This window comes from Geotrypetes seraphini, chromosome 1, assembly GCF_902459505.1.
Source record: "Geotrypetes seraphini chromosome 1, aGeoSer1.1, whole genome shotgun sequence".
In the NCBI taxonomy this organism is placed as follows: Eukaryota; Metazoa; Chordata; class Amphibia; order Gymnophiona; family Dermophiidae; genus Geotrypetes; species Geotrypetes seraphini.
The window spans coordinates 348291875-348316972 of record NC_047084.1 but is presented as its reverse complement, the minus strand read 5'-3'; the positions used below and the strand labels follow the sequence as shown (position 1 = coordinate 348316972).

At 44.4% G+C, this 25098-nt stretch overlaps 1 protein-coding gene across 6 annotated transcripts in view; it reads right to left on the bottom strand.

Moving 5' to 3' along the window:
* Positions 1–25098, bottom strand: part of FRAS1 (Fraser extracellular matrix complex subunit 1) — a 741777-nt gene that overhangs the window by 245120 nt on the left and 471559 nt on the right. For 5 of the 6 annotated variants that reach the window (XM_033963431.1, XM_033963422.1, XM_033963441.1 and 2 more), the window contains 5 exons: positions 24847–24990; positions 23279–23419; positions 15273–15413; positions 4636–4906; positions 827–911 (listed from right to left, as the gene is read on the bottom strand). In XM_033963431.1, the coding sequence (XP_033819322.1) occupies positions 827–911; positions 4636–4906; positions 15273–15413; positions 23279–23419; positions 24847–24990 (782 nt within the window). The remainder of the gene's footprint in view (positions 1–826; positions 912–4635; positions 4907–15272; positions 15414–23278; positions 23420–24846; positions 24991–25098) is intronic. The other variant, XM_033963450.1, reaches the window with a different exon arrangement.

Below are 25098 nucleotides of genomic sequence, written 5' to 3'. Positions count from 1 at the left end.
TCAACTAGAGGTACAAGAGAAGGGGGGGCATGCACGGCAGTCGGGATCAGGGAAGGAGCGGGGGACGGGGTATGCGCCACCACCTCCGCAACCTCTCACCCTCGCTACGCCACTGAACGTGTGATTTGAGAACTGAAAGCCACTACTGTGCGATCAGAGTTCCTGAAGAATCGAGACTCTACCTCCCATCTGTCCTTTGAAAGACTATCTCAAAAAATACTTGAGAGACAGACGAGGTCAGGCTATAGGGACAATAAGTGTCAGGATGCTCAGTCCTTGCAGTCATATGCTTACACAACTCCATTCAGAGTCAGAAAACATGGCAGATTGGTTAGGTACAGTAGGTAAAGAGTGGAGATCAGCCAGAAGTAAAAGCCAGTGGAGGATGTGATTAAGTTATAATAGAATATACAGACAAGGATGCAGCCAAGGACAGACATACAGGACTAGAGTGTGTGTGTGTGTGTGTGAGTGAGAGTGTGTGAGTGAGTGAGTGTGAGATGTGAGTGAGATTGTGTTAGAGTGTGAGTGTGTGTGTGAGTGCGTGTGTGTGTGGATAGGGTGTTGGCAAACAGAACATGCCTAGTGGGAGAGAGAACTGATGGAGGAGGAAGATAGGAAAGAGGGAGGGACCAGCAAGAAAGGAGAGATCTGCGATGAAGGAGAGTGTCAGAAGTGGAAAAGTACGCTAGGGCTAAACCTGTAAAACCTGAAATTGCCTACTGCAGGCAGAAACCTTACGACAGTCCTGGCAATAATGACACAGTTTATATTACTTCAGTAAATCCAAGTGGACATCTGTTTAGTATGCGTGCTGGTACATTACCTTTGCTGAAACAGCTTGGATATGAATGGTTTTTGGTTCAGAGAAGAACTGGTCATCGCTGACCTTCAAAGAGAAGTGACCTTTCCTACATGAACAAAATGAAATCCAAAATGGAGTCTAAGTGGACAAGCACCTTAAAGTTTTAATGGCAGAGTGCTAAGAATCAGCTTAATCACAGAAAGGGCTGCTCTGAAAGGTGTAAATGACATTGTACATGTAAAACTGAACAGAAATCAAATACTTTTGTTTTTATTATCAGTTATATTAAGAGAAGCATCATAATATTAATAAAAATATATAAACTTGCTTTCCTCACTTATTTCCTTCTGCTCCTTGCAGCTTTCAGTTGAGTCAGAACCATCCCCTTCTAGGTTACCACACCATAAGCCTTCATTGACCACTATCTAGGGTATATCCCCTAATTTTATAATCTTCCCTCCTCCAGCCATTGTAGTGCCAGTTCTTGGGCAGCAACCAGAGATCATAGTGCCTTCTGGAGCAAGTACACGTATACTTTAGATCCAACGAGAGATGCCACTATTGAACAATGACTGGATTTCCCTCTCCCCACCCAGCTCTGAACGCTGCCTCTGTAGTAACAATTGGAGGGCTAGACATGAAAATTGAACTGGGATTTTTCATATGGCATGGTACAGCACTGCCACTGAGCCACTAGACCATCTCCCAGCTTCTAGAGTTGTACTGAAAAAATACACCTAGCTGGAAAAGACAATAGTATCAAATGGAAAGAATAACCCAAGGGTACCCCTAATTTTCTTTGTAAATCTTGTGACTACTGTACTTTGAGCAGAACTGGTGTAAAGGTTAGGGCAACAAGGAAACCCTTCATTGTTATGCTATTTACTGGTGACAGCACTGGCATAACATCCCTTTCTCTCTTGCTAAAATTAGTATTTCTTCTGTCTCCATCCTTCTCCATACTCAGCATCCTTTTCTTTCACTCCTGTCCAGCACAGAAGCACTACCTGATTTCCTTTCCCCTTTCTACAATGCACGTCTTTTTGTCTCACTCCATCCCTTACTTAACCATCGGCTTTCTTTCTCTCCCTGATATCCACTCAGAACCTTCTGTCTTTCTTCTGTTGTTCAGCATCTTGTACCTCCACTCTCCAACCTACCCAGGAAATATTTCCCCTTTTCTCTCCCCCTTCCTAATGGTGGAAACTCCAAGTCTCCTCTCTTTAGCTACTTAAAACATAGTAAATAATCAAAGATAAAGACCAAAATGGTGCATCCACTCTACCTAGTTGAGGTTTGTCCTCTTGAGCCAATATGCATAGAAATGCCCACAAGAAACCAAGCATCGCTGCCCATTAAATCATGTCTTTACTTGAACTCTCAGTTCTTTTTCTGCCACTGCCCCTCAAATCTGTCTAAAGCATGCAAAAAATCCAGTAGTGTAACAACCTCCACTACTTCTGTTGGCTGACTATTTCAGTCCTTGCTACCTAAAGTTTTGAGTCTTTCAAGATTTATTTATGTATACCTTGGACCCCTTCTATGACTTATTGCCAAGATTTTAGTGGTCCTCATAGTCACCAAGGTTAGTTATGTTGCAGTAAAAAAGATCTACTCTGTCCACACTCATTGACATTTGGTTTTAACCATGGTTCCATCATGCAGGTCATGCCAGCATTCTTGGAAATTCAACATTGTTGCTGCTATGGCAGCAGGGGGTGGGGTAGGAATGGAGCGTGTTGGGTGGCAGAGTTGGCTTCAGGGGTGGGGCAGGGAAGAATCCGCGGTGGCTTCAGTCGGGAGGGGGGCGGGCAGGCAGGGAGAGAGGAAGAAAAAGTTGGGGGAATGGAGTGTGTCGGGCGGCAGGGTCAGCTTTGGTGGTGGGGAGGAGAGTTAGGGAGAAATCAGCAGCGGCTTCAGTGGGAGGTGGGGGGAGGCAGGGAGAGAGGAAAAAAAAGTTGGACTCATGGAGGGGCAGACAGAGATGTTGGCTAGGGAATGGAATGAGGTCTGAAGGAGAGGAACCATGCAGGAGGCAGAAAGAAAGAAATATTGGATGCAGTCAAAAGGAAGTGCAACCAGAGACTTATGAAATCACCAGACAAAGGTAGGAAAAATTATTTTATTTTCAATTTAGTGGTCAAAATGTGTCAGTTTTGAGAATTTATATCTGCTGTCTATATTTTGCACTATATTTGTCTATTTTTCTATAGTTGTTACTGAGGTGACATTGCATATTGAAAAGTTATCTGCCTTGACCTCTTTGAAAACCCCCGGTATATAAATGATAACATTTTTTCTACATACAGTGTGCTTTGTGTTTTAAAAAATTTTTTGGTTACCATTATGTATTAATAAGATTATATTGTGTTTATATGAAAAATGGATGGAATAAATTGCATTACAATTAGAACTATTATTATAGGGGTGGAGTCAGGGGCGGAATTTGGATGGATCTGGGGTGGAGCTTGGGCGGGGTACTCGGTTGGTATTTGTTAATCTCCTTGGTAATGCAAATACTAATTGAGTACAATAATATGTGCTGCAACCAAACTGCAGGTTTCAAAAAAGCGAAGCCATAAGAAACAGCAATACTGAAAAAAAAGATCATTAGATTATTCTGAAAAGAATTGGCAACTCTCCTATACTATCACTGCATTCTGGATATGCTTGGGATGGATTTGGAGGGTACTGATGGGAAAAGGACTGAGAGGGCACTTAACAAGACATACGAAAGGAGGAGTTGGTATTGGACTACATATAGGAATTTATATGTTCATCTACTCAAAGTAGATAATTCTTATCTGGACAGCCTAGATGGATCATTTACTATGTTACTACCGTGTTTCCCCGAAAATAAGACCTATCCCGAAAATAAACCCTAGCATGATTTTTAAAGATGCTCCTAATATAAGCCCTACCCCCAAAATAAGCCTTAGTTAAGATTGCTCCCCCCCCCCCCGAATGTCCCCGACTCCATCCCTAACACCAGTGCTGCCAGATTCACTGAAAAAAAATCACTCGGCAATTCAGCGACCCCCCACCCCAGTGAGACCTGACATACTTCCACCTCTAGGCCTTCAAAAACAGCAGTGGTGGCAGCGCTCTGAATGGGCTGCTTCGTGGCCTTCCCCGCCGGGGCCTTCTCTCTGCCGTGACACAGCAGAGGGAAGACCGTGAAGCAGCCTGTTCAGAGCACCATCGCCTCCATTTTTGGAGGCCTCGGAGCGAAAGTATGTCGGTCTCATGGTGGAAGGGTCGGTGGGGTTCTGCTACACAGGGGGATGGAAGGGAGGGAGGGATAGAAAGATGATGCACAAGGGGATGGGTGAGAGGGGAAGAAAGATGCTGCACATGGGGGGTGGGGGAGAAAGGAAAGAGGAAGAATTGGTTGGGGTGGAGATGATTGTTGTATATTTTTTAAAAAAATGACATCCCCCCAAAATAAGCCCTAATGTGTTATTTGGACCCAAAATTAAAATAAGACATTGTCTTATTTTCAGGGAAACACGGTATTATGTCTCTTGTTGCGATGTACAAAACAAGCTCAAACACTGGTGTCAGATCTGACAACTCACTGAAAACCCCAGACTGCATGATTTACTCTGCTGCCTGTGGGGAATCCCTGTTGAATATCAGCAGTTGGCTTTCCTCCCAGTCTATGCCTCAAGGCAAGACATTTTAACAACAGAACCCTCTGATTTAAAATATTCAGAGTTTTTTTTTAAAGTAATATTCTTGTAAAAATTCAGAGATACTGCAAGCATTCCAACAAATGTAAGGTTAAGAACTGATGTCATGAGAAGGATAAAATATAATGCTCAAGATACCTTGATTTTCCTTTGCTGTGTTTAAACCACACTTTCTGGCTTTTGAGTTCCTTCCAGCTAAAAACGTTATCCCTGTTCAGGGGCATTTCCTTGCCCTTTACCACTTTCACCAGTTTGCCATTGGTGGGAGGTCTCACCACATGGAACAGGAGATGCTTCTGCACGTCGGTTAATCCCCGGGGTTCCACAAGGGTGGTGTCCAGTGGCTTTACTTCTCCAATCCATACTGTGAGTGACCCATTCACATGGAGCACAGGAGAACGAATATCACCTTAGCAGAGCAAAACAAAAGGCAAAATGCATAAAGCATATTTTTTTTTTACTCACAATTACATGGACAACCCTCTGAAGCTGGAAGGCTCCCAGTCCCTACTATTAGAAGCTATGGTTTCATTCTGCCAAACAGGATAAATTTGACCTTTTGTTCTTAAAGGGGTTGATATTCAAAAGGGTTTAACTGAGCAGGAGAGGTTCCTGTTAGTAAAACCTCACTGGGCTGGCTGGATGGCTATATTCAGCAGCACTTAGGGCTCCTTTTACTAAGGTGCGCTAGCGTTTTTAGCGCACGCAGATTGGCGCGTGCTAACCCCGTGCTATGTGGCTAGAACTGATGCCAGCTCAATACTGGCGTTAGCATCTAGCGCGCGCTATTCCGCTCTTTAATGTCCTAACGCAGCTTAGTAAAAGGAGCCCTAAATTACATTACATTGGTATTTATGGATCACTATCTCCGTTAACCAGTCACGCCCTAACTGATTAGGTAAGAGGCGGTCAGGGGGGTGGAACTAACAGTTAGCGGCAATATTCAGTCCACTAATAAGCAAGCGCATAAAATAAGGTCAGAAAAAAAACAGGCCTAACTTTTTATGCACCGAATTAACTCGGCACCAGTCTGAATATATTCAATGCCAGGAGCCACAGATAGCCAGCACTGAATAGTTAAACTAAACCTTAAGTTTATATACCTTGATAAAGCGACCTATCCATATGTTCTTTCCCCTTTCCTACTGTCTCCATTTCTTCTTCAATATGTAACTTTTCCCTTCCCTTCCCTTTTACCCTCACTTTCAAGTCTGTCCAGTCCATGTTATCTATGTTCACCTATTTATTTTTAATGCCAACATTTTTATCTTACTTTTATCGCTTTTTAGATTCATTGTAAACCGTCCAGATATTCGTTTGATGGTCGGTATATTAAAAACCAATAAAACTTGAAACTTGAAAACTTATCCTCTCTATAAAGATAGAGCTTGGCAACATTTAATGGAAATTTAATATAAGGAAGGAAAAACATAAGAATTAGTGATTATAAAGAGAGGAGCGAGATTTACATTTTTGAGAATAGCCAAGTTTTCAGATACTTTTGGAATAATTGGAAGGAGCTTAGAAACTGCTCAACCCCAAAGTGTTTATCTGTATCAACTGACAAACCTTAGTGTAACTCTGATTTATAGAAACTGGATTAACCACCCAGAGATCTGTGGGATTAAAAATTGCTGGACTGATTTGAGGAATGAGTCAGGTGAGACACTGGCTTAGGACGGTGAAGCTCAACGATACCAAAAGCCATCCTTTCTAGTTCACCTTTCCCAGTAGTGAAAGGGTGTTCCTTTGTTCTCGTAAAAGCTGGCTCAGGATGCCACAAATCCATGAGCCAGCCCTGCCAAAACGATACGCAGATAGGAAACCAACAGAACAGAGTGCTCAAGGGACAGAGATACCTCCAGCCACAGAACCGATACCTGCAAGTTTTACCATTTAAAATTCAGGCCAGTAGGCAAAATAAATAACTATGAAGCACAGGAAAAATATTTACCTCAGAGAACTTAATTTATGAGTGAATGAGTAGCTTAATAGTTAGTACAGCCAGCTGAGAGCCTAGGGAACTGAGTTCAATTCCCATGCAGCTCCTTCTGACCATGGGTAAGTCACATAACTCTCCATTGTCCCAGGTACAAAAACACCTTAGATTCTGATCCCACTAGGGACAGAGAAAGTACCTTCATATAATATATGGAAATCACTTTGGATGTAACCACAGAAAGGCAATACTCGTATCAAATCCTTGACCTTTTTTTCTTTAGGTATGCACATAAGATACATACCAGTCCACTAAAATACACAAACATTTATAGCAATTTTTCAGTATGCACAAATTTCCTGGCTTAGTTTTAAAGCATAAATACACATGCTCATTCTTACCCAATCAAAGGTAAGAATGCCTCTGTTGAAGACAGATGGATTTATGCATATACAAGCCACATGTGCATAAGTTTACGTGTCAAAAAACAAAGGCAAAAACTGCAATGATGATGTACAAGATGCCAAATGAACAAATCATAAAAAATAAATATAATTATAGTCATAAAACAGTTTGTATCCAAAAGGATTGATGAACCCAGACCCGATACGGTCCGTGTTTTGAAAAACACTCCTTTCTCAGGGGTCCTAAAATGTATCACTTGCAAGTTGCTGACTCCAGTTGTTATCCATCAGGTTTTCTTGCATATGATACAGAGCGTGTCGGGTCCGGGTTCATCAATCCCGACACGGGATTCAAACTGTTTTATGACTATAATTATATTTATTTTTTATGATTTGTTCATTAAAGACTTGGCATCTTCTACATAATCAATGCAGTTTTTGCCTTTGTTTTTCGACTCGATATTTTACTGCAGTTCTGTTGGATTTTTTGTTTGTTGTTGCCATAGGTTTACGTGCACATAGTTTTGCTCATGAAAATGCCTTTTAAAATTATTTGCCCCCAGAAGTGGTCTATCACATAAATGATCACAGGTGCACCAGTCAGAAACACAAACAGGAATATCTGAGGTGAGAAAGGATGGAATGAATTATTCATGGGTTCATTATTTTAGGGGCAAGACACAGAAAAATTCAGCTTTCAAGAGGATGAAAATGTAGGTATCCCCTACCTCCAGACTCCCTTAGCCCCTTTCCACCTCGTAAATTGCTGACGGTCCCTTCCCTTCATATAATAGGAACCAAAAAGCATGACATTTTCTCAGTCATAGCCCCTTAACTTTGGAATACCCTACCAGCTCTTGTTAGAGAAGAAGCTAATCTCAAACGTTTCAAAAGCTTACTCAGGAGTCATTTATTTAAAAGCTTTTAACATGGGATCCAAGATGGCGACTGAGAGCAGGACGCGCTGAGTTGCTCGTCCCAGAACAGTGTCGGTTTTGAATAATTCTAACGGTACTTTGCTTACCGCGATGCCTAAGAGACGGGGCCGGAGTGCCGCTTCTGCCTCGCGGCGTCCTGGAGCCCCCGCTCTTAGTAATATCCAAGATCTTCTGCGGCGTATGCAGGAGGTCACTGCAACATCGGACGGCGGCCTGCTGAGGACACAGGGAGGCGAACCCACGGTGAACACTCCTGGGCCCGATACTACTCTAAGCCCCGATGTTAGGGCACCACCCCCGCAGCCTCAGATTACCAGCTCTCCCAGGGGTGGAGAAACCCCGGATTCTGAGGTTTTCTCCTCTCCAGAGGCAAGGAAGGATCTTCTGGAGAGCTTGGAGGCTGGGGCTCTCACTGCAAGGGTCCCCATGGAGATATCTGGGGCAGTAACATTTAAATATGAGGGGGAAGGACAGAAGACAAGCCCCGAAGGAAATCTTCAGAACGGTGAGCACTTCACATTCACACAAACTCCAATTGTATTGATTAAACCTGCTGAAGTGACTTTAGATTCCATTTGGGACTTAATGGCTGGTTTTGTTAAAAATATAACTCCTACTTTTCAACAAATCGAAGGGAAAATTAAGGAACATAATAAAGAATTGAAGGACTTAAGAAAAGAAATGAATACCTCTAACTCATCCATACAGAAAATAGAAAAGGAAATTATAACATCGAAACAATTGCAAGAGACTTTAGTTAAAGATAATATTAACCTAAGGAAGAAGATTGAAATGCTTGAGAACAATTCACGTAGTAACAATTTAAGGTTAATTAATTTTCCAAGACTTGATCCGGTAACACCCAGAGATATGCTTAAGAGATATTTAGTGGAAACTTTGGAAATACCTGAAGATTCATTACCACCATTTTCACGGGTTTATTATTTGCCTGATAAAGAACAAAACCAACAACAAAAAGTAAAATCTCCAGACCGAGAACCCTTAAATATTTCACAAATCTTAGAGACATCTGAGAAGGACTTAACATCATCAGCCACTATGATTATTACTTTAGCTTTGCCAATTGATAAAACATGGTTGTTAAAACTTTACTTTAAAAATAGACAGAAAAGTTTCCTTGGTCACAAAATACAAATGTTTCCAGACTTGGCACTGGAGACGCAAAGGCGCCGCCGTGAATTTCTTCTTTTGAAACCTGGGGTTTTATCCTTGGGGGCGACTTTTTATTTGAGACATCCGTGTAAATGTATTGTGTGTTACCGTACTCTCAAATATGTGTTTTTTGAACTATCCCAATTGACAAACTTTGTGGCAATGTCTCGTCTGAATGCAACAACCTTTGAACCCTAAATTTGATTATTGATGACCTCATTTCAGTGCTATAGCTTTCAGTTTCTTATGTATTATTATTAATTTCTTCTATTTTTCGCCAATTTTCTTTGACTCTTGGATCCTAAGTTGAGGACTTGAGCATAAATAGTAAAATTTGTTAATTTGTGAATTATATTTACTGTATAATTGATATCTATTCTATTATTGCTTTCTGTACAAGTGTAATACTTGAAATTTAAATTGAAAAATCAATAAAAGATTTAAGCATAAAAGCTTTTAACATTTGATTTAAATTTTACAGTATCCTTTTTAATTCCCTTAAGGAATTAAGCATCAATGAGCCCTTTCCTTTTGGGTTTTTTTTTTCCTTATTTGTCTTTCGTTCCTATCCAAATTGTATTTCTAACCCTATTTCCTTTTGTCTCCCGTCTGTCTCGTTTATCCGTTTTTAATAAGCCAATTATTAGTTGATGTTTCTTTGTAATTGCTCTCTTTTTGTAACTATTAATGGTATTGTTAGTGGCATTTTTATTATGTTCATGCTCTTTTTTTATATATATTGTAAACTCGCTTAGAAATTAGATAAGCGATTAAATCAAATTTTAATAAAACCTTGAAACCTTGCTATCAAAGTTTCCTGCAAATAGCCCTCCCATAGTGATATTCACAATCCACAATAAAGTCTTCAAATCTACAAAGTTCCCATTCACTGATAAGGATGCAAATTCAGTTAGTGGTTGAGATTTGTAAAATTTTAAGCACATAACAATATCTGTATTAAAGTAAGTTTATGTGCTGCAAGAGGATCTACAGGTCATTTCCACTCCCCCTTCATGACATTCCCTTACAATAGCTGAAACACTTTAAAACTCACAGTCCCGCCAAGGGGGAAAGTGATATGGAAGGAGAATGGTCCAGGAAGTATAAAATTCAGGCTGCAGCTAAGAACCTTTTTTATTGAGCCGCAATGGAGGTTTCTACTGCAGTCCAGGGCGCTAAAGGCTCTGATGCTGCTCCAATGCTCATAGGAATTCCATGAGTATCAAAGCATTTAGCGCTCTGAGCCGCAGTAGAAACCTCTACCGCAGCTTAGTTAAAAAGGGAGGGGGGGAGGGAGTAAGTTAGGGATGCCCAGAAGGAAACAGTAATGCTCAACTGCATATGATTCCAATACACATCTATAAAAGACAGTCAGGTAGGCCAAGTTCAACTTGGAACCTTACAAAACTGTATCTTTGACCTGGTTAGAGGCTGGCCAATGTATGTTATTTGCTAGAGAAAACAGTGCACACCGTGACCCTGCTGGAGCAGGCCACACCTAAGGATTAGTTTTATATTTACTTTCTCCTGTGAACCAAACAGAACCCCTAGAGGGGGACATTAAAAAAAAAAAAAGTCTAAATCCCCTTTTGGCCTAAGTCAGTAGATGCTGAAGTTGGCAGCAGGGAAATGTCCATTATCCAAAAAAAAAAAAATTCAAAATGAGGGTTTGTTTGAGAATGACCTACCTGCACGTTCAGCAATCTACTGGCCCAGACTGCCACTACGTCTATCCCTACACCACATTTCCGACCCAAAAATCGCCCAAATTCCAAATGCCCAAACCCAGACCTTTCAGGCGAAGGAGGAGCCAGTCCTTCGCCTAAAAGCAGGATTCTGTAACTGGCGTCTGTCAAAAAACAACACCAGTTACAGAATCCTGTAACTGCCCCCCCCCCCCGCAACAATCGCGGCAGAGGAGATGCCTCCCCGCCCGATTGCCCCCCACCCGAACTGCCACGAACTGGCAGGATGCCCAATCTCTCCTGCCTGCACCCCACCCCCCCGACAAACCTGAATACTGGCAGGAGGGAGCCCAGGCCCTCCTGATGAAGGTATACCCTCGAAACCCCCCCCCCCCCCGTGAATACTGGCAGGAAGGATCCTAACCCCTCCTGCCGGAAGGCGAACCCCCAAACCTCCCTCCCCGTCAATACCAACAGGAGGGATCCCAAGCCCTCCCGACCCCCCCCTCGGCGACAATACCAGCAGGAGGAAGCCTAAGCCCTCCTGCCGAAGATGGACCCCCACCCCCCATGAACCCCCCGAATACCCCCCCAACCTGACCCCCCCCACTATCCCGGAACCCCCCCCCCACTAAACTTTTAGTTGGCCGGACAGATGAGTCCCTGTTATGGCTGGCCAGCAGGCCCGCCATCTTCAGAATAGCGGGCCTGCCACTTCCCGGTGCATTGTGGGATGCATCGGGGAGGGGCCTGATTGGCCCAGGCGCCTAAGGCCAGCCAGTGTGACAACCGTTATTTTAAACAAGCACTCATCAAAAAGACTTACATTTTCTTTGAATGCCTGTTACTGAATTTTAAGTACCCCTGAGGAAGGCTTCAAAAAGCCGAAACACGGCCTGTGAAGGGTCTGGCTACTATTCATGCAGTGGACTTATGTTGTATCAATTTGATTTTTAGCATACTGTGATATTTTTGAATTATTTCTGTATTAATAAACTTTACAATTCTATACTCTTGGAAGCCCAGGAACTGGTTCCACATTTTGTTTTCAGTAAGTCTGATATTCAGCACTTAACCGGATATGGGTAACCGCAAAAGATATGACTGACTTTTATGCGATCCCATTTCTGCAGTTAAGTTCTGGATATCAGCAGTTAACTGGCCAAGTGCCGACTCCACCCCAGAACACTCACAAATAGTTTTGAGTTTGGCGCTAGCCACTGATTTTCTGCAGCAAAAAACAGTTAAGTGCCACTAGCAATTAGCGGATAGCTCCAAACAGGTGATTTTAAAAAATTTTTTAAAATGTGCATACCTTAATTTTTTGGAAAAAGAACTCTATAAAAATGTGACAAAATCAGCCAGAATACCTGAAACTAAACCAGGGCATTGTTTCTGTGCTTATCCCTATCTACTGACCCTGTGGCTGGCCCCTGTTGAGCCCCTACTGGAACATGAGGAGAGTGACTAGGGTGATTTCTCGGTCTTCATTTTAAGGGTGACTGAATTCTGAATGTTCTATGTACAATGCTTTTTAACTTCTCCACCAACAGACACAAGAGAAGCTCACATTCAAACTTCGTTTCCCCCCCCCCCCAGTTAGAGGTTGTAAACTTAAAAAACACCATGAACATCTCCTCTCAAACCAAGCAGCATTATGGGATAAAGACCTAGAACAATTGCTCTCCCCCACCACTTACATGGAATTCAGGAAGCGCCTAATGACATATCTGTTCCTGTTGTATCTAGACAACTGACCCGTACTCCCTCTCCTCAGTATCGGTTTTCTAGACCTTTTACCCTCTCTCGCTCTCCTCTCCTATGTTCAATCATTTTGTACCTTCTCTTAATCTTTTGTAAACCGCATAGAACTTCACGGTATTGCGGTATATAAACTATTATTATTATTATTAATGGCCAGCAGTAGCTCCCAAGTTTCAAACATGTGCTAATTCAACCCTTTGGCTGCATGGGTATGCTCCACTTTTTCCCCTTTTTGGAGTGGGTTCAGTTGCCACAGTGAAAGGCACAATCATTAGCTCTGGCCATATCAATCACCGTGCTGTCCATTTCATGCTATGCACAATTTGCTACAATCTGCAGCTAGGTGACAATTAAATCACTTAAAATGTGACAGCTAAGATGAATTGCAATACCTGTTATTATTCTTCCTGGTGATTTTCTGCTGGACAAAGACTCTGTAAATTTAGCTATGCAGTGATCTTATGAAGAGTAATGATGACCTTGCTAGTTAAAAAAAAAAAATGAAGATTTCTTCTCCATTGCAGAAAACAGGTGATACAAAATCTTCTTTTAAGTTTCAAGTTTATTTAACACTAGTCATTAAGCCCGTTACATTAACGGGTGCTAGAATATGTCTATCTGTCTTTCTTTCTTTCTGTGTCTCTCCCTCCCACTGTCTGTCTTTCTTTCTTTCTGTCTGTTTCTCTTCCTGGCCCCCTTTTCCTGTCTGTGTTTCTTTATTTCTGTTTCTCTCCCTGCCTGCTGTCTTTCTGTGTGTCTATTTTTCATTCTCGTGCGCTGCCTGCCTATCTTTCTGTCTCGCTCCATGGCCCCCTTTTGTCTCTCCCCAAAGCAAACCAAGATTGTTCCCTGGCCCCCTTTCCCTTTCTCCCCCTCCCCCACTTCCCTGTGCAGCAACAGCAGCATTCCCCCTTCTGTGTAGCAGCAACAGCATTCCCCCCTTCCCTGTACAGCAGCATTCACTCACACTTCCCTGTACAGCAGCAGCATTCCCTCCTTCCCTGTGCAGCAGCATTCCCCCTTTCCCTGTGTAGCAGCAGCATTCCCCCTCTTCCCTGTGCACCCACCCATTGCCTGCTCCCCCTGTTCCCTTCCTTTTCCCTCCCCCGTCCAGCAGCATTCATTTTCTGCTCCCCCTGTGCATATGCCCCACAGAAATTTACTTGCCTCACAGAAAAGCGCTGCACCGCGCTGTTGCTGGCCTCAGTGTCTTCTCTACAGTGCGGTCAACCCTAGCGGAAACAGGAAGTTGTGAGAGGGTGGGCCACAGTGGAGAGGAGATGGTGAGGCCAGTGGCAGCACAGCGCTTTTCATTTAAACGCTGTGAGCATGCGAGAGGGAGGAGGAGGAAAAATAGATGCCTGCAGGGGGGTTTGGAGGTCAGGGCGTGTGCGGCAAGCCGCCGCTCGCGCCTGAAGATTTTAAAAGGGCGCTTGGCGTTGGGAAGTTGTGGCGCGTGCAGCAAGCCGTCGCTGGCGCCTGAAGATTTTTTAAAAGCGAGTATTTTTTTGTTGTTGTTGAAAGACGCGGCGTTGGCTCCTCTCATGATCCCCACCTAAGTCGGAAGTCCGACGCAGGCGGGGATCGTGAGAGTAGCCACCGCTGCGTCTTTGAAAGAACGAACGGCGGCGGCGAAGGGAGAGAGTACTATAGGGGCATGCGGCTCCTACCTGCGAGTTTCCTTCCGCCGCTGCCGCTCCTTTTCAAAGCGGCCTGCTTAGGTTCATGGGCGGCTGTATTGAACCTCGCAGGCCGCTCTCCATATGATAGCATGTTCCTTCTGACGCGATCGCGTCAGAGGGAACGTGCTTCATGTGGAGAGCGGCCTGCGAGGTTCACTACAGCCGGCCGCGAACCTCATCAGGCAGCTTCAAACAGGAGCGGCAGCAGTTGGTGCGGGAGGGGGGGGGAGTCGTCGACGCTGCTGCGGCGCAAGGGGATCGGGGCCATGCTGCCAGCGGGACAGCCCTCAGCCCTCTCCCTTCTCCTCTCGCGCGCTGTGGAGGCGATGGTTGGTTGGCTGCGGTCCCGGCTTGGAGAGGGCAGGGGGTGCTAGCGGCCGGCATCGGTGGAGAGCAGGGAAGAGCGCGCATGGCACTTGTCTTGCCTCGCGTGAGGCCAGACCGTAAGCCGTGCTTTCGCACTTCCTATGTGTGCTACAGCTCACAGAAAACGGACCCACACTTAGGAACTGCGCATGCGTGGCTTACCATTTTATTATATTAGATTTGTTATCCTGTTTATCTAACCCCTAAGCAGCGTACAAAGTTAAAAATTTTAAATCAGGGATTTACATATGAATATCAAGGACAGACACACATTATCAGACAAGAGGTTAGGGCCGACATGGGCAACTTCAGTCCTCGAGGGCCGTAATCCAGTCGGGTTTTCAGGATTTCCCCAATGAATATGCTTGAGATCTATTTGCATGCACTGCTTTCAATGCATATTCATTGGGGAAATCCTGAAAACCCGACTGGATTGCGGCCCTCGAGGACCAGAGTTGCCCATGTCTGGGTTAGGAGGTAGAAGTATAATAGTAGATAGGCTAGAGAGACATACCCCCCTCTTTTACTAAGCACGCGCTAACCTTAGTAAAAGAGGGCCATAGATGGGAAGTACATTAGGGAAGGAAAGAATTCATTTGTGTGATGACAAGCGTTTCAAATGCTATAGGTCGAATGCATCTTTAAATAAGAATGTCTTTAGGTTAGATTTGAACCGAACTAGCACTGAATCTTCCCGGAGATGGGTTGGCAGAGAGTTGATTATAATCAAAATGAATGCAATATTTTTTGGTATAAATCAAAGAGTTTGCTGCCTATGGCAATACTGATGTCAATCGACGTCAGACATTTGTATAAAAGCTCACCTTCACACCCTCCTGTTTTTGGATTTCCATAGAAATCAGGACCACAGTCTGGCACGCACAGCCCACTCTTCAGAAATGCTCGATCGCCACAGCGCTGGCACCAACCCGAGCTATCACAGTCCAAGCACCTGGCAGGGCAAGCTAACTCAGAGCATAAAGATTGAAGGTAAAGAAAAAAAAAGCATCATTAATAACCAAATGAATGCATCAAGAGCAATAGACCTCCTATTTAGAAAGGACCCTGTCACTGGAGGCCTTCTCAAGAGTATCACACTCATACACAGCTTAGAAACAAAAATCAGCAAACCCTTTATACCGTATAACACTGAAATAAAATGACTAACGGTTGTGACTGGTTTTCTGAACTGCATGGTTTTCAGGAATTTCTGCTGTTGAGTCGGTGAAAAAAACGTAGCTTATGTCTAGTAATCCTGGCAGAGGTGCACAGTCAATTTTTTTCTTTTATTGCTGTGACCTGTACACCTGAGGGGTGGGGGGGGCTCTGCTAGCCCTTCAAGTCAGAAATGTGATGGAGGAGGGATCGGGATCATGGGGGAGGGAGGGGAGAACCAGAGGAGCAATGGGCACCTGTTCCCCTATGCAAGTCCCAGCCGATATTCAGCCAGGACCCTGAATATTGGCTGGGGTCCGCATAATCTTTGGTAGCCAGCACAGCTACTCAGTGCTGGTGGCCTGGCTTTGAATATCTGGGATTAAAATGCTGCTGACCGCTATGGGCTGAATATTGAGTTCTTTGCAATGCTGGGCCTAGATCTGGAAGCCTATTCCATAAAGCTACATAACTGGGGGAATTCTTCAAATGATTCCAAATGTTAAGTTCTACTCTCATGCTGAATTTTTTGCACAGAAAAGCTTTCAAATGGATGCAAAGCAATGAAACAGGACTGATCTGCACGAAATACACTTACGTACCCATTTAAAGAATGGCAACTAAGAGGAAGATTCTCTCTAATGCCGTCGCTAAACTGTTTACTGACTGTTTACCCATGGGAGGGGCCTTATACAAACTGGGCCAATCAGAGCCTCAGGCTCCTCCCCAGATGCACCGTGAAGGGGCCTAAGGCTCTGACTGGCCCGGACGCCTAAGGCCCCTCCCAAGGGAGAGACCTTATACAACTTGGGCCAATCAGAACCTCAGGCCCCTCCCCAGTGCATCCTAAGATGCACCGGGGAGGGGAAGTCCCATTTTAGATGACGCAGGCAGGCCAGCTGGAAGGAGGGAGCTCACGCCCTCTGTGCATCTATGTTGGTAAGGGGGAGGGAGCGTCAGAGGCAGGGAAGGGGGCGTCGGAGAAGGGGGAGGTAACTTGGCAGTGGGAAGAGTGGGCATCTCTCTTGCTGCGGGCGGTGCGTGCGGCTAAGCGGCGGCAGGTATCTTGGCAGCGGGGAGAGTGGGCATTTCTCCCGCTGTTGTGGGGTTTTTTTGGGAGAGGGAGGTTAAATGTGTTTTTTCTGCGCATGTGCCCATCACTATCACCAACGATGGGTACATGCAAAATTAGCGAATCTTCACTGCTGTCTGCCAACTTCATCTGCATGTGCGATTTTTTGAAAATGTCTCGCTTTTTACATTTTGCTATCAAAACGGCGTTAGCAGATCTTTTTGAGAATCCTGGCCTAAGTGTTTCTGTGAGGATCTGTAAAGGGGGCTTGGTTATAGGAGGAACATGGACATGGATACTGAAACCCTCAGCTCAGTGTCCAGTAGCTAAGAAACCAAATAGAATGTTAGGAATTATCAGGAAAGGAATGGAAAACAAATATGAAAATGTTATAATGCCCTTGTATTGTACAGCTGCATCTCAAACACTGTGTGCAAGTCTGGTCACTGTATCTCAAAAAAGAAATACTGTAAACTCTCAGTTAACCGGCACCCATGGGGATTGATAGATGCCGGATAAATATAGTTTCTGGTTGCTTGAGAAGTACTATTAAAAAATAGGCCTAACTGGGGGGGTTTAGCCAAGATGGTGTTTGAACTAGACGTCTGGCGGTGAGCTCCGTGTCAGCATCCTCTGACTTTCCCTCTCGCACTATTGGCAATTGATTTTTCCTGTGGAGATGCAGGGTTGAGCGGTTTTTCGTCTCTGCTTGATCTCTGGAGCCAATTCTGTTTTCGCAGCTTTTGGCTGCTCAGGACGTTTTCTTTGTGCTCAATGGGGAAGAGGAAGGGAGCTACACGGCTGAACCCTACGGTAGCCGCGAACTCCAGGAATCTAATTCAGACAATGCTGGACGCGGGATTCACACGTCATCAGAGAGGGACTCTGCAGGCTATGGGGCTCATAATCAAAACTTTAAAATGCCCAAAAACCAGCCTAAGTCGGCACCTGGACGCCTAATAACAGGGGCGTCCAAGTGCCGATAATCAAAACCAACTTTCTGAACATATAGCAGTACTTCTAAGCTGCTGTGCGTCCAGAGAGCAAAAGGGCATGTTGGGAGGTGTTTTAGGGGCAGGAATCAGGCGGGCTTCAACCTGGACATACCCTAGCCATAATCAAAGCTTTCCTAGAGAGAAATTAGACGCAGGCAGTTAGACCTGTTTGAGTTGTGTCTAAGTTCCACAAAGGTGCCCAAACTGAAAGGAGACCACTGGAGGATTTAAGGCATGAACCCCCCTTACTCCCCCAGTGGTCACGACCCCCTTCTATCACCCAAAGAGCATAACCCCTGCCCCCCCTAAAAAAACTAAAGGCTTCCCATCAGCTGATCGCGGCAGAAGGAATCCCCATCAGCTAAGCCGGTTTCAGGAATTTCTGGTAGCTCAGCTGATGGGGATTCCCCCTGCCAGGATCAACTGAGCCGTGGAGCCCTACAACCCTCCCCTGACATCCCGGACCTTCCCGACATCCCCAATATCCCCCACATCCTCCTGACATCTCTAATATCCTGCCGACATCCTGGACCTCCTCCTGACATCTCCGATATCCAGCTGACATCCCCCACATCCTCCTGATATCTCGGACCTCTCCCTACATGTCCTGACATCTCCGCTCCCACCCCCACCCCACCCTACATCCCTCCAACATTCCTGGGCCCCCCTCCCACATCCCTGGAATCCCTCCCTCCCGCAGTAAGCTGTGGAGAAGCAGGTACTCCTCCACATGGGAAAACTCCCCAGAGTCCTCCATCGATGGATCCGCGACCATAGAGCTCAAACAGCCTTCAGAGTAGAGCCCCCAACGCTGATTGCTGCTTTCTGCAGCGGCAACTATGTTTAGCTACTTCAACTGCCATAGTTAATGGTGCCATGAACCACCACTCTGCCCATGGGTACAGACCCATGCAGTGTCAAAGAATCCATGCAGTGTCAAAGAGCCCCCCAAATTTGCAGAAATTATACAGCAAAAATATACACCCAAAATATAAGCATCAAATAAGCATTAAAAATGTGGAATTTTTTCGATAATGGCAAAAAAAAAAAATTTGATGTCTAGCTAGGCCGTAAAAAAAAAAAAAAAAAATATTGTGGGTTTGAAAATGGACATTTTCTCCACTCAATGTTTGGACGTTTTCATTCAAACATCCAAAGACAAACTTAGATGTCCTATCAAAAATGCCTTTCCACATATATTTTTTGCTTTTCCTTGGTTTTTTTATATTTCCCTGTAATCATCCGAATATGATATATTTTTTGCTCCACTGTTTTCCACTTCTTTTGTGATGTGGATCCTGTGTCCCCCACCCCTTTTTCAAATTTATTTAGCTAGTTAGTTACGAGTTAGATAGATAGCCCGTCCTCCCCAGGAGCCCAGAACGGGTTATAAGGATGCATACACAGAATCACTTTGGACCCCATACAAACTAGCAAAGATTAATGATAATGGTATCAGTGTTTGCTGCTCTTGTAATAGTGAAATTGGAACCTTACTGCACATGATATTCTCATGTAGTCCCTAAAATCACTTTTGGGATAATGGAAGATTCAAAAATGATAGATATCCATAAGACAGCATAAACCAGCACTTGGACGTTTACTAGTCAAAACATCCAAGAGGCATTTTCAAAACTGACTTTTAGACATCTTTCTGGTCATTTTAGCTCCAATGCAAATATCTGGCTCTGACCCACCCTCGCCTCCCTCCCGCCTTCCCCCGGCATCCCGGCCTTACCTGGTGGTCTAGCGATCTTCCTACGCTCCTGCCCCGTGCAGATCGCCAATAGGAAATGGCTGCCGTGAGTTCCTGTAGTCTCTCGAGACTACGACGGGAACTCCCCAAAGCCATTTCCTATTAGCGATCTACACGGGGCAGGAGCGTAGGAAGATCGCTCCTGCCCCGAAAGCCCGCTAGACCACCAGGTAAGGCAGGGATGCCGGGGGGAAGACAAAAATATGGGTTTGGTTTTTTTACCCTCCCCCCCCCAAAAAAAATCACAATTATGTGAAATCGCGAGTGCGGAAACCGCGAATGGGGAGGGGGAAGTGTATTAGCATTTAGCACATACTAATCTTTAGCGCACGCTAAATCAGTTAGCGTACCTTAATAAAAGGACCCCTATATTTAGCCTTTTTCCATTAATTATCCCTTCCTTTGCTCTAGAAATTGGACAAAACTGTACCAGTGAATGTTTACTTTCATAGCTGTATATCACCAATTATTATTATAATTTGACTGGACCATTAAGGTTGTTCCTGATATTTAGAAATTTAAGAAGGTATTGAAAACAACTCTGTTTGTGGAGGCTTTTAGCTGATTGGATTATAGTACTGGTTGCGATGAATTTTAGAAATGTTATGCTGTGTTTTGTTTTAATTTTTGTATGTCAAATTATGATTACGTTTTTATTTTGTAAACTGCTTAGGATTAAGCAGGCCAAAATTTTTTTAAATAAATATTATTATAAGGTTATTACTACTGCTGACACCTTTGTATTTACATTTAAAACTTGAATAAAAATGACTGAACTGAAAGTATATGCTGAGCATGTTCACTGAGAGGAAGGTGAACCCCCTCTTCTACGAAACTGCAATAGCAGTTTCTAGCGCAGAGAGTCACACTGAACGGCCTGCGCTGCTCCCGACGCTCATAGGAACTCAATGAGCATTGGCAGCAGCGTCAGCCATTCAGTGCAGCTCTATGCGCTAGAAACTGCTATCGCTGTTTAATAGAAGAGGCCCTATATGTCTGCTTGTGCATAACAATTAGCAGGTTTAAGCAGTAGGTTCAAAATGAAGTTTTAGCTGACACTGTTGGTATGGAGTTGGTGAGTGAAATTCTGATTCTTTTTTTTGGTAAAAGAAAAACAGGAGTGCTGAGAAGGAGAAAGTGTGGTGCAGTGGTTATAAAGCTACAGCCTCAGCACCCTGAGGTTGTGGGTTCAAAACCCACGCTGCTCCTTGTGACCCTGGGCTAGAGAGTTGCGCGGGGACAGAAATCCCACCCGTCCCCACCCGTCCCCGCCAAAGTCCCACCCGTCCCCACCCGTCCCCGTGAGGACTCCCACCCGTCCCCACCCGTCCCCGCGAGGAATCCCTCCGTCCCCACCCGTCCCCGCGAGGAATCCCTTCCGTCCCCACCCGTCCCCGTGAGGAATCCCCTACGTCCCCGCCTGTCCCTATAAACTACAGAAATAGTTATTTCATTTAATTATGCTACTGAATTAAAGGCTCTAGTAGAAACCCATTTAAAAATAAGCAAAAAGACTTTATTAATTTGGAAATATTAATTGGGAAGAATACATACTTTGTAAACGGGTTTCTACCAGAGCCTCTAATGTTTATAAATTTTTATCAACACAACTAATATACTACTTTATCCTTAAGCAAAAAAAAAAAAATAATAATAATTTTTTTCCTACCTTTATTGCCTGGTTTCTGCTTTCTTCATGTTCTCATTCAATTCCTTCCATCCACTGCCTCTCTTCTCTCTGTGTCTTCCATTTGCTCTGTTACTGTGCCTCTCCCTTTCTCCCCCCTCCCAAATTGGTCTGGCACCCATCTTTTTCCCTCCGCTCCCCCCATAGTCTGGCACCTCTGTCTTCTTCCCTGCCAGCGTCTTCTTCCCATTCCCTCTTCCCCATTTCCTTTCAGTGTCCTTCTCCCCCACCATCTTTCCCATGTCCTGTCAGGCAGCATCCTTCTCCCCTCTCTGCCTTCCCCATGTCCTTTCAGCGGCCTTCTCCCCCCTCTGTCTTCCCCAGTGCTTTCAGGGTCCTTCCCCCCCCTTCCTCCCGTTTACCCCATGTCCTTTCAGCGTTCTTTTCCACCCCTTTGTCTTCCCCAGTACTTTCAGCGGCCTTCTCCCCCCTTAAGCGTCTTTTCTTCTCCACTCCACCTTTCCTCCCTCCCTGCCTCCACCTTTGTGGCGCTTTTGCACCCGACCGACAACAGAACAGGCCCGGTCGGACAAATCTCCCTGTCCTGTAGCCGCGAATCTAAATTACCTTCTTACAGCAGCTGAAGTAGTGAAGCTGCTGTAAGAGGTAATTTAGATTCGCGGCTACAGGGCAGGGAGATTTGTCGGCCGGGCCTGTTGTCGGTCGATCGGGGGACCTGACTGGCTGTGCACATTCTCCGGGGCGGACCGCCCCCTCCCCCCTCTTTCGTACGCCATTGCCTTCTTCCTTCCTGCCCTGCCGCACACAGCCGACCGGAAGTCTTCCTGATGTCAGCGCTGACGTCGGAGGAAGGGAGGGCTTTGCTTAAGCCCTCCCTCCGACGTCAGCGCTGACATCGGGAAGATTTCCGTTCGGATGTGTGCTGCGACAGGGCAGGTATGGAGAAGGAGACTACCCTCGCGGCTCGACCAACCCCGCTGCGATCCAACCCCGCAGGAACCCCGCGACCCTCGGAGGCGTCCCCACGGGATCCCCGCGACCCTAGGGGGCGTCCCCACGGGATCCCCGTGACCCAAAGGGGGAACCCGCGGGATCCCCGCGGGTTTCCCGTCATCCCCGTTCCCGTGCAGCTCTCTACCCTGGGCAAGTCACTTAATCCCCCCATTGCCCCAGGTACATTAGATAGATTGTGAGCCCACTGGGATAGACAGGGAGTACCTGAATAATTTAATGTAAAACATTCAGAACTCCCCTCGGAGAATAGTATAGAAAATTTAATTTTTTTTGTTTGTTTGTTTTTTTTCTCTCTCTTCTTTTTTCCTCTCTCTTTCAATTTTTACTTTGTCCTATTTCACTTTCTATTGTCATACATCACCACAAACAAATCCAATACTCTGAGCTTTTCTTAAAAATATGGGCCTTTATAAATAACTATATATTAATGCAAAATGTTATACTACTTTTATGTATTTGAATTGCTCCTTGTATTTTTTAAAATACTGAATAAAAATTTATTGAATTAAAAAAAAAAAAAAAGAAAATTAAATAAATACAGGTTCCTAGATAGGAAGAGCGACTGATTTGTTTTCTATAACATTTTGCTTTAGTGAACTTGACAAAGTTTAGACTGAGAAAATGTGAATAAAACTGAATTAAAGACTTATCGGTATAGAATAAATATATAATCCTCACATACTGAAATCTGATCATTTAGCTTAAAGCCAGAAAGAAACTATATGTTCTAACCACTATTGAAATCTGTGAAGCTGTGGCTGTGAGTGGGGGTAGATTTTGGAAAGAAAGGGGAGATGCTGGAAGGGAGGATGAGAGAGAGGGAGCAATGTTGGGCCTAGAGATGAAGGGAAGGGAGATAGTGGGAACATTGTGAGACCCAGTCTGAACTTATACTTGGGTCACAGCATTTTTGGGCCTAAACAGTCCTCGACTTATACACGAGTATATACTGTACAGTAGTAATCCAGGATGCCGTTATAAAATAAGCATAATATAGGTACCTTTATGGAACTTTGGTATAGGTACCCCATTATAAAATTACCCCTTTGGTAACACATGAACAATTTGGTCAGCCAATACATTTTTCTGAATCTAAATTGTGCAATTTAGATTTAAAGTACAGGAATTTGGATAAAGGGAGCCACATTTTCTAAATGCCTTCAAACCTCCTCTTCGTTATATAACTCTACCTGTGCATCTTTGCTGAGCAGGGTCCAGATAGTATTGCTTCCCACACTCTCTGACGCACCTTCCTTCTGAGAGGTAGAATGGTGCTTCACATACTGTACATCCCTCTGGCCCAGTGCACTGGAGGCAGCGATCCTCACATCCTGCAGAACACACAGTCATATGGATTTTGCTTTAAAGTATATTCACTCCCCAAGGGCTGTGGCTCACTGGTTGAGCAGTTGCCTCTGCACCCAGAGGTTGTGAGATCAAATCCCAGTGCTGCTCCTTGTGACCCCGGGCAAGTCACTTAATCCTCCCGCGCTCACCACTTTGAATATCAGTTTTGAAATGCCAAAGCGACGAAAAGGCAGTATACAAATCCCCCTTCCCAAGTCTCTTTATAATCTGCCATAATTGTGATGTTCTTGAACTTCAACTAGTAAACACTGGCTTAGCAAGGTAACAAGACATGCCTGAGATTTCTTCTGTCCATCTTTTGCATTGAAGTGGTAAATACAGATTTCTTTTACATAGCACTTACGATAAGAGTAGGGTTAGCATGGTAGTGCATGGAATAAGTCATTTTACTTGTTGGTCTATGACGCTCTGAAGCAGTTGGGCGAAACGCTGGCCACAGTCAAACATGGACATGATGGACCTGATTCTGGAAATGGCGCCTGCCACGATAGGCGCCTGCAAAATGGGTGCAAGTGTCGCATCTAGAATCGTGCCTAGTAGCACCTAAGCACGCCTAAGGATGTCTAAGGCCTCTGTGTGCCTAGACGTCTCTGTACATGCTCAGATAACACCCACATTGTAGGTGTCTTTTGCCCCATTGATTTTTTTAAAAGAGTTGCGTCCCAATTGGACCGTTAGATGGTGGTTGGACCGTTAGATGGCAGAAGGCATACAATCAGGATGGCGGTTTTAGAATCTGGCCTGATATATTTACAGCTGATATGAAACTTCAAATTGTCTAAGTTGTCCAGAATAACTAAAAATGTGTTTGCAAATATAAGTAAATTTAAGAATGATAGAAGTTTTTGATGGAAGGTTTTTTTTATACCAATGGTAAAAACTTTGAGCTCCTTGAACTGAGTGTGGAGAAGTTTGAAGCTTATTACTTCCATTTTTTTGATAATATTATCAGCATGAATGCTATTGTATAACTGAATAGGGGAGTATACATATGTTTTGATACACATAGAGGTGGAACTCCAGATACCTTCTGTAAAGAACTGCAGTAGAGTAATTTTTGTGACATTCCCAATATCTTCTCATAAACATAAAATATGTCACTGTTGCTCTCAGAAAACAAACTGATTATAGAACAGCATTTCCATATTTGCCCAAAAAGTTAGGTATACTGAAATACTTCAATAACCCCCCCCCCCCCCCGGGTTATAAAACCGTAGAATGGTTTTTAGAGCTGGCCACGGCGGTAACAGCTCTGATGCTCATAGAATTCCTATGAGCGTTGGAGCTGTACCACCATGGCCGGCGCTAAAACCGTGCTATGGTTTTGTAAAGGGGGGGGGGTGAGGTAAATGCTTTCAGTTTGATAAGGATCAGATTTACAGTAACTTACTCTGACAAGAGTTATCTCCATCCCGGTAGAAAGCAGGCGGACAGTGCTGTATGCAGGAACCATGGTGGAGAACGTAGTCATCCATACACTGCAGGCAGTCAGAGCTCAGCGGACCACTGCAAGCGTTACAGCTCCAGTCACACTCTGGAACGCACACATAAACAAGATGATGATATAATGGATCTTCAGAAAAGAAACAGTGAATTTTGGTGATGCTACAGAGAGAGAAAATATACATTTTAGCAATGTTTT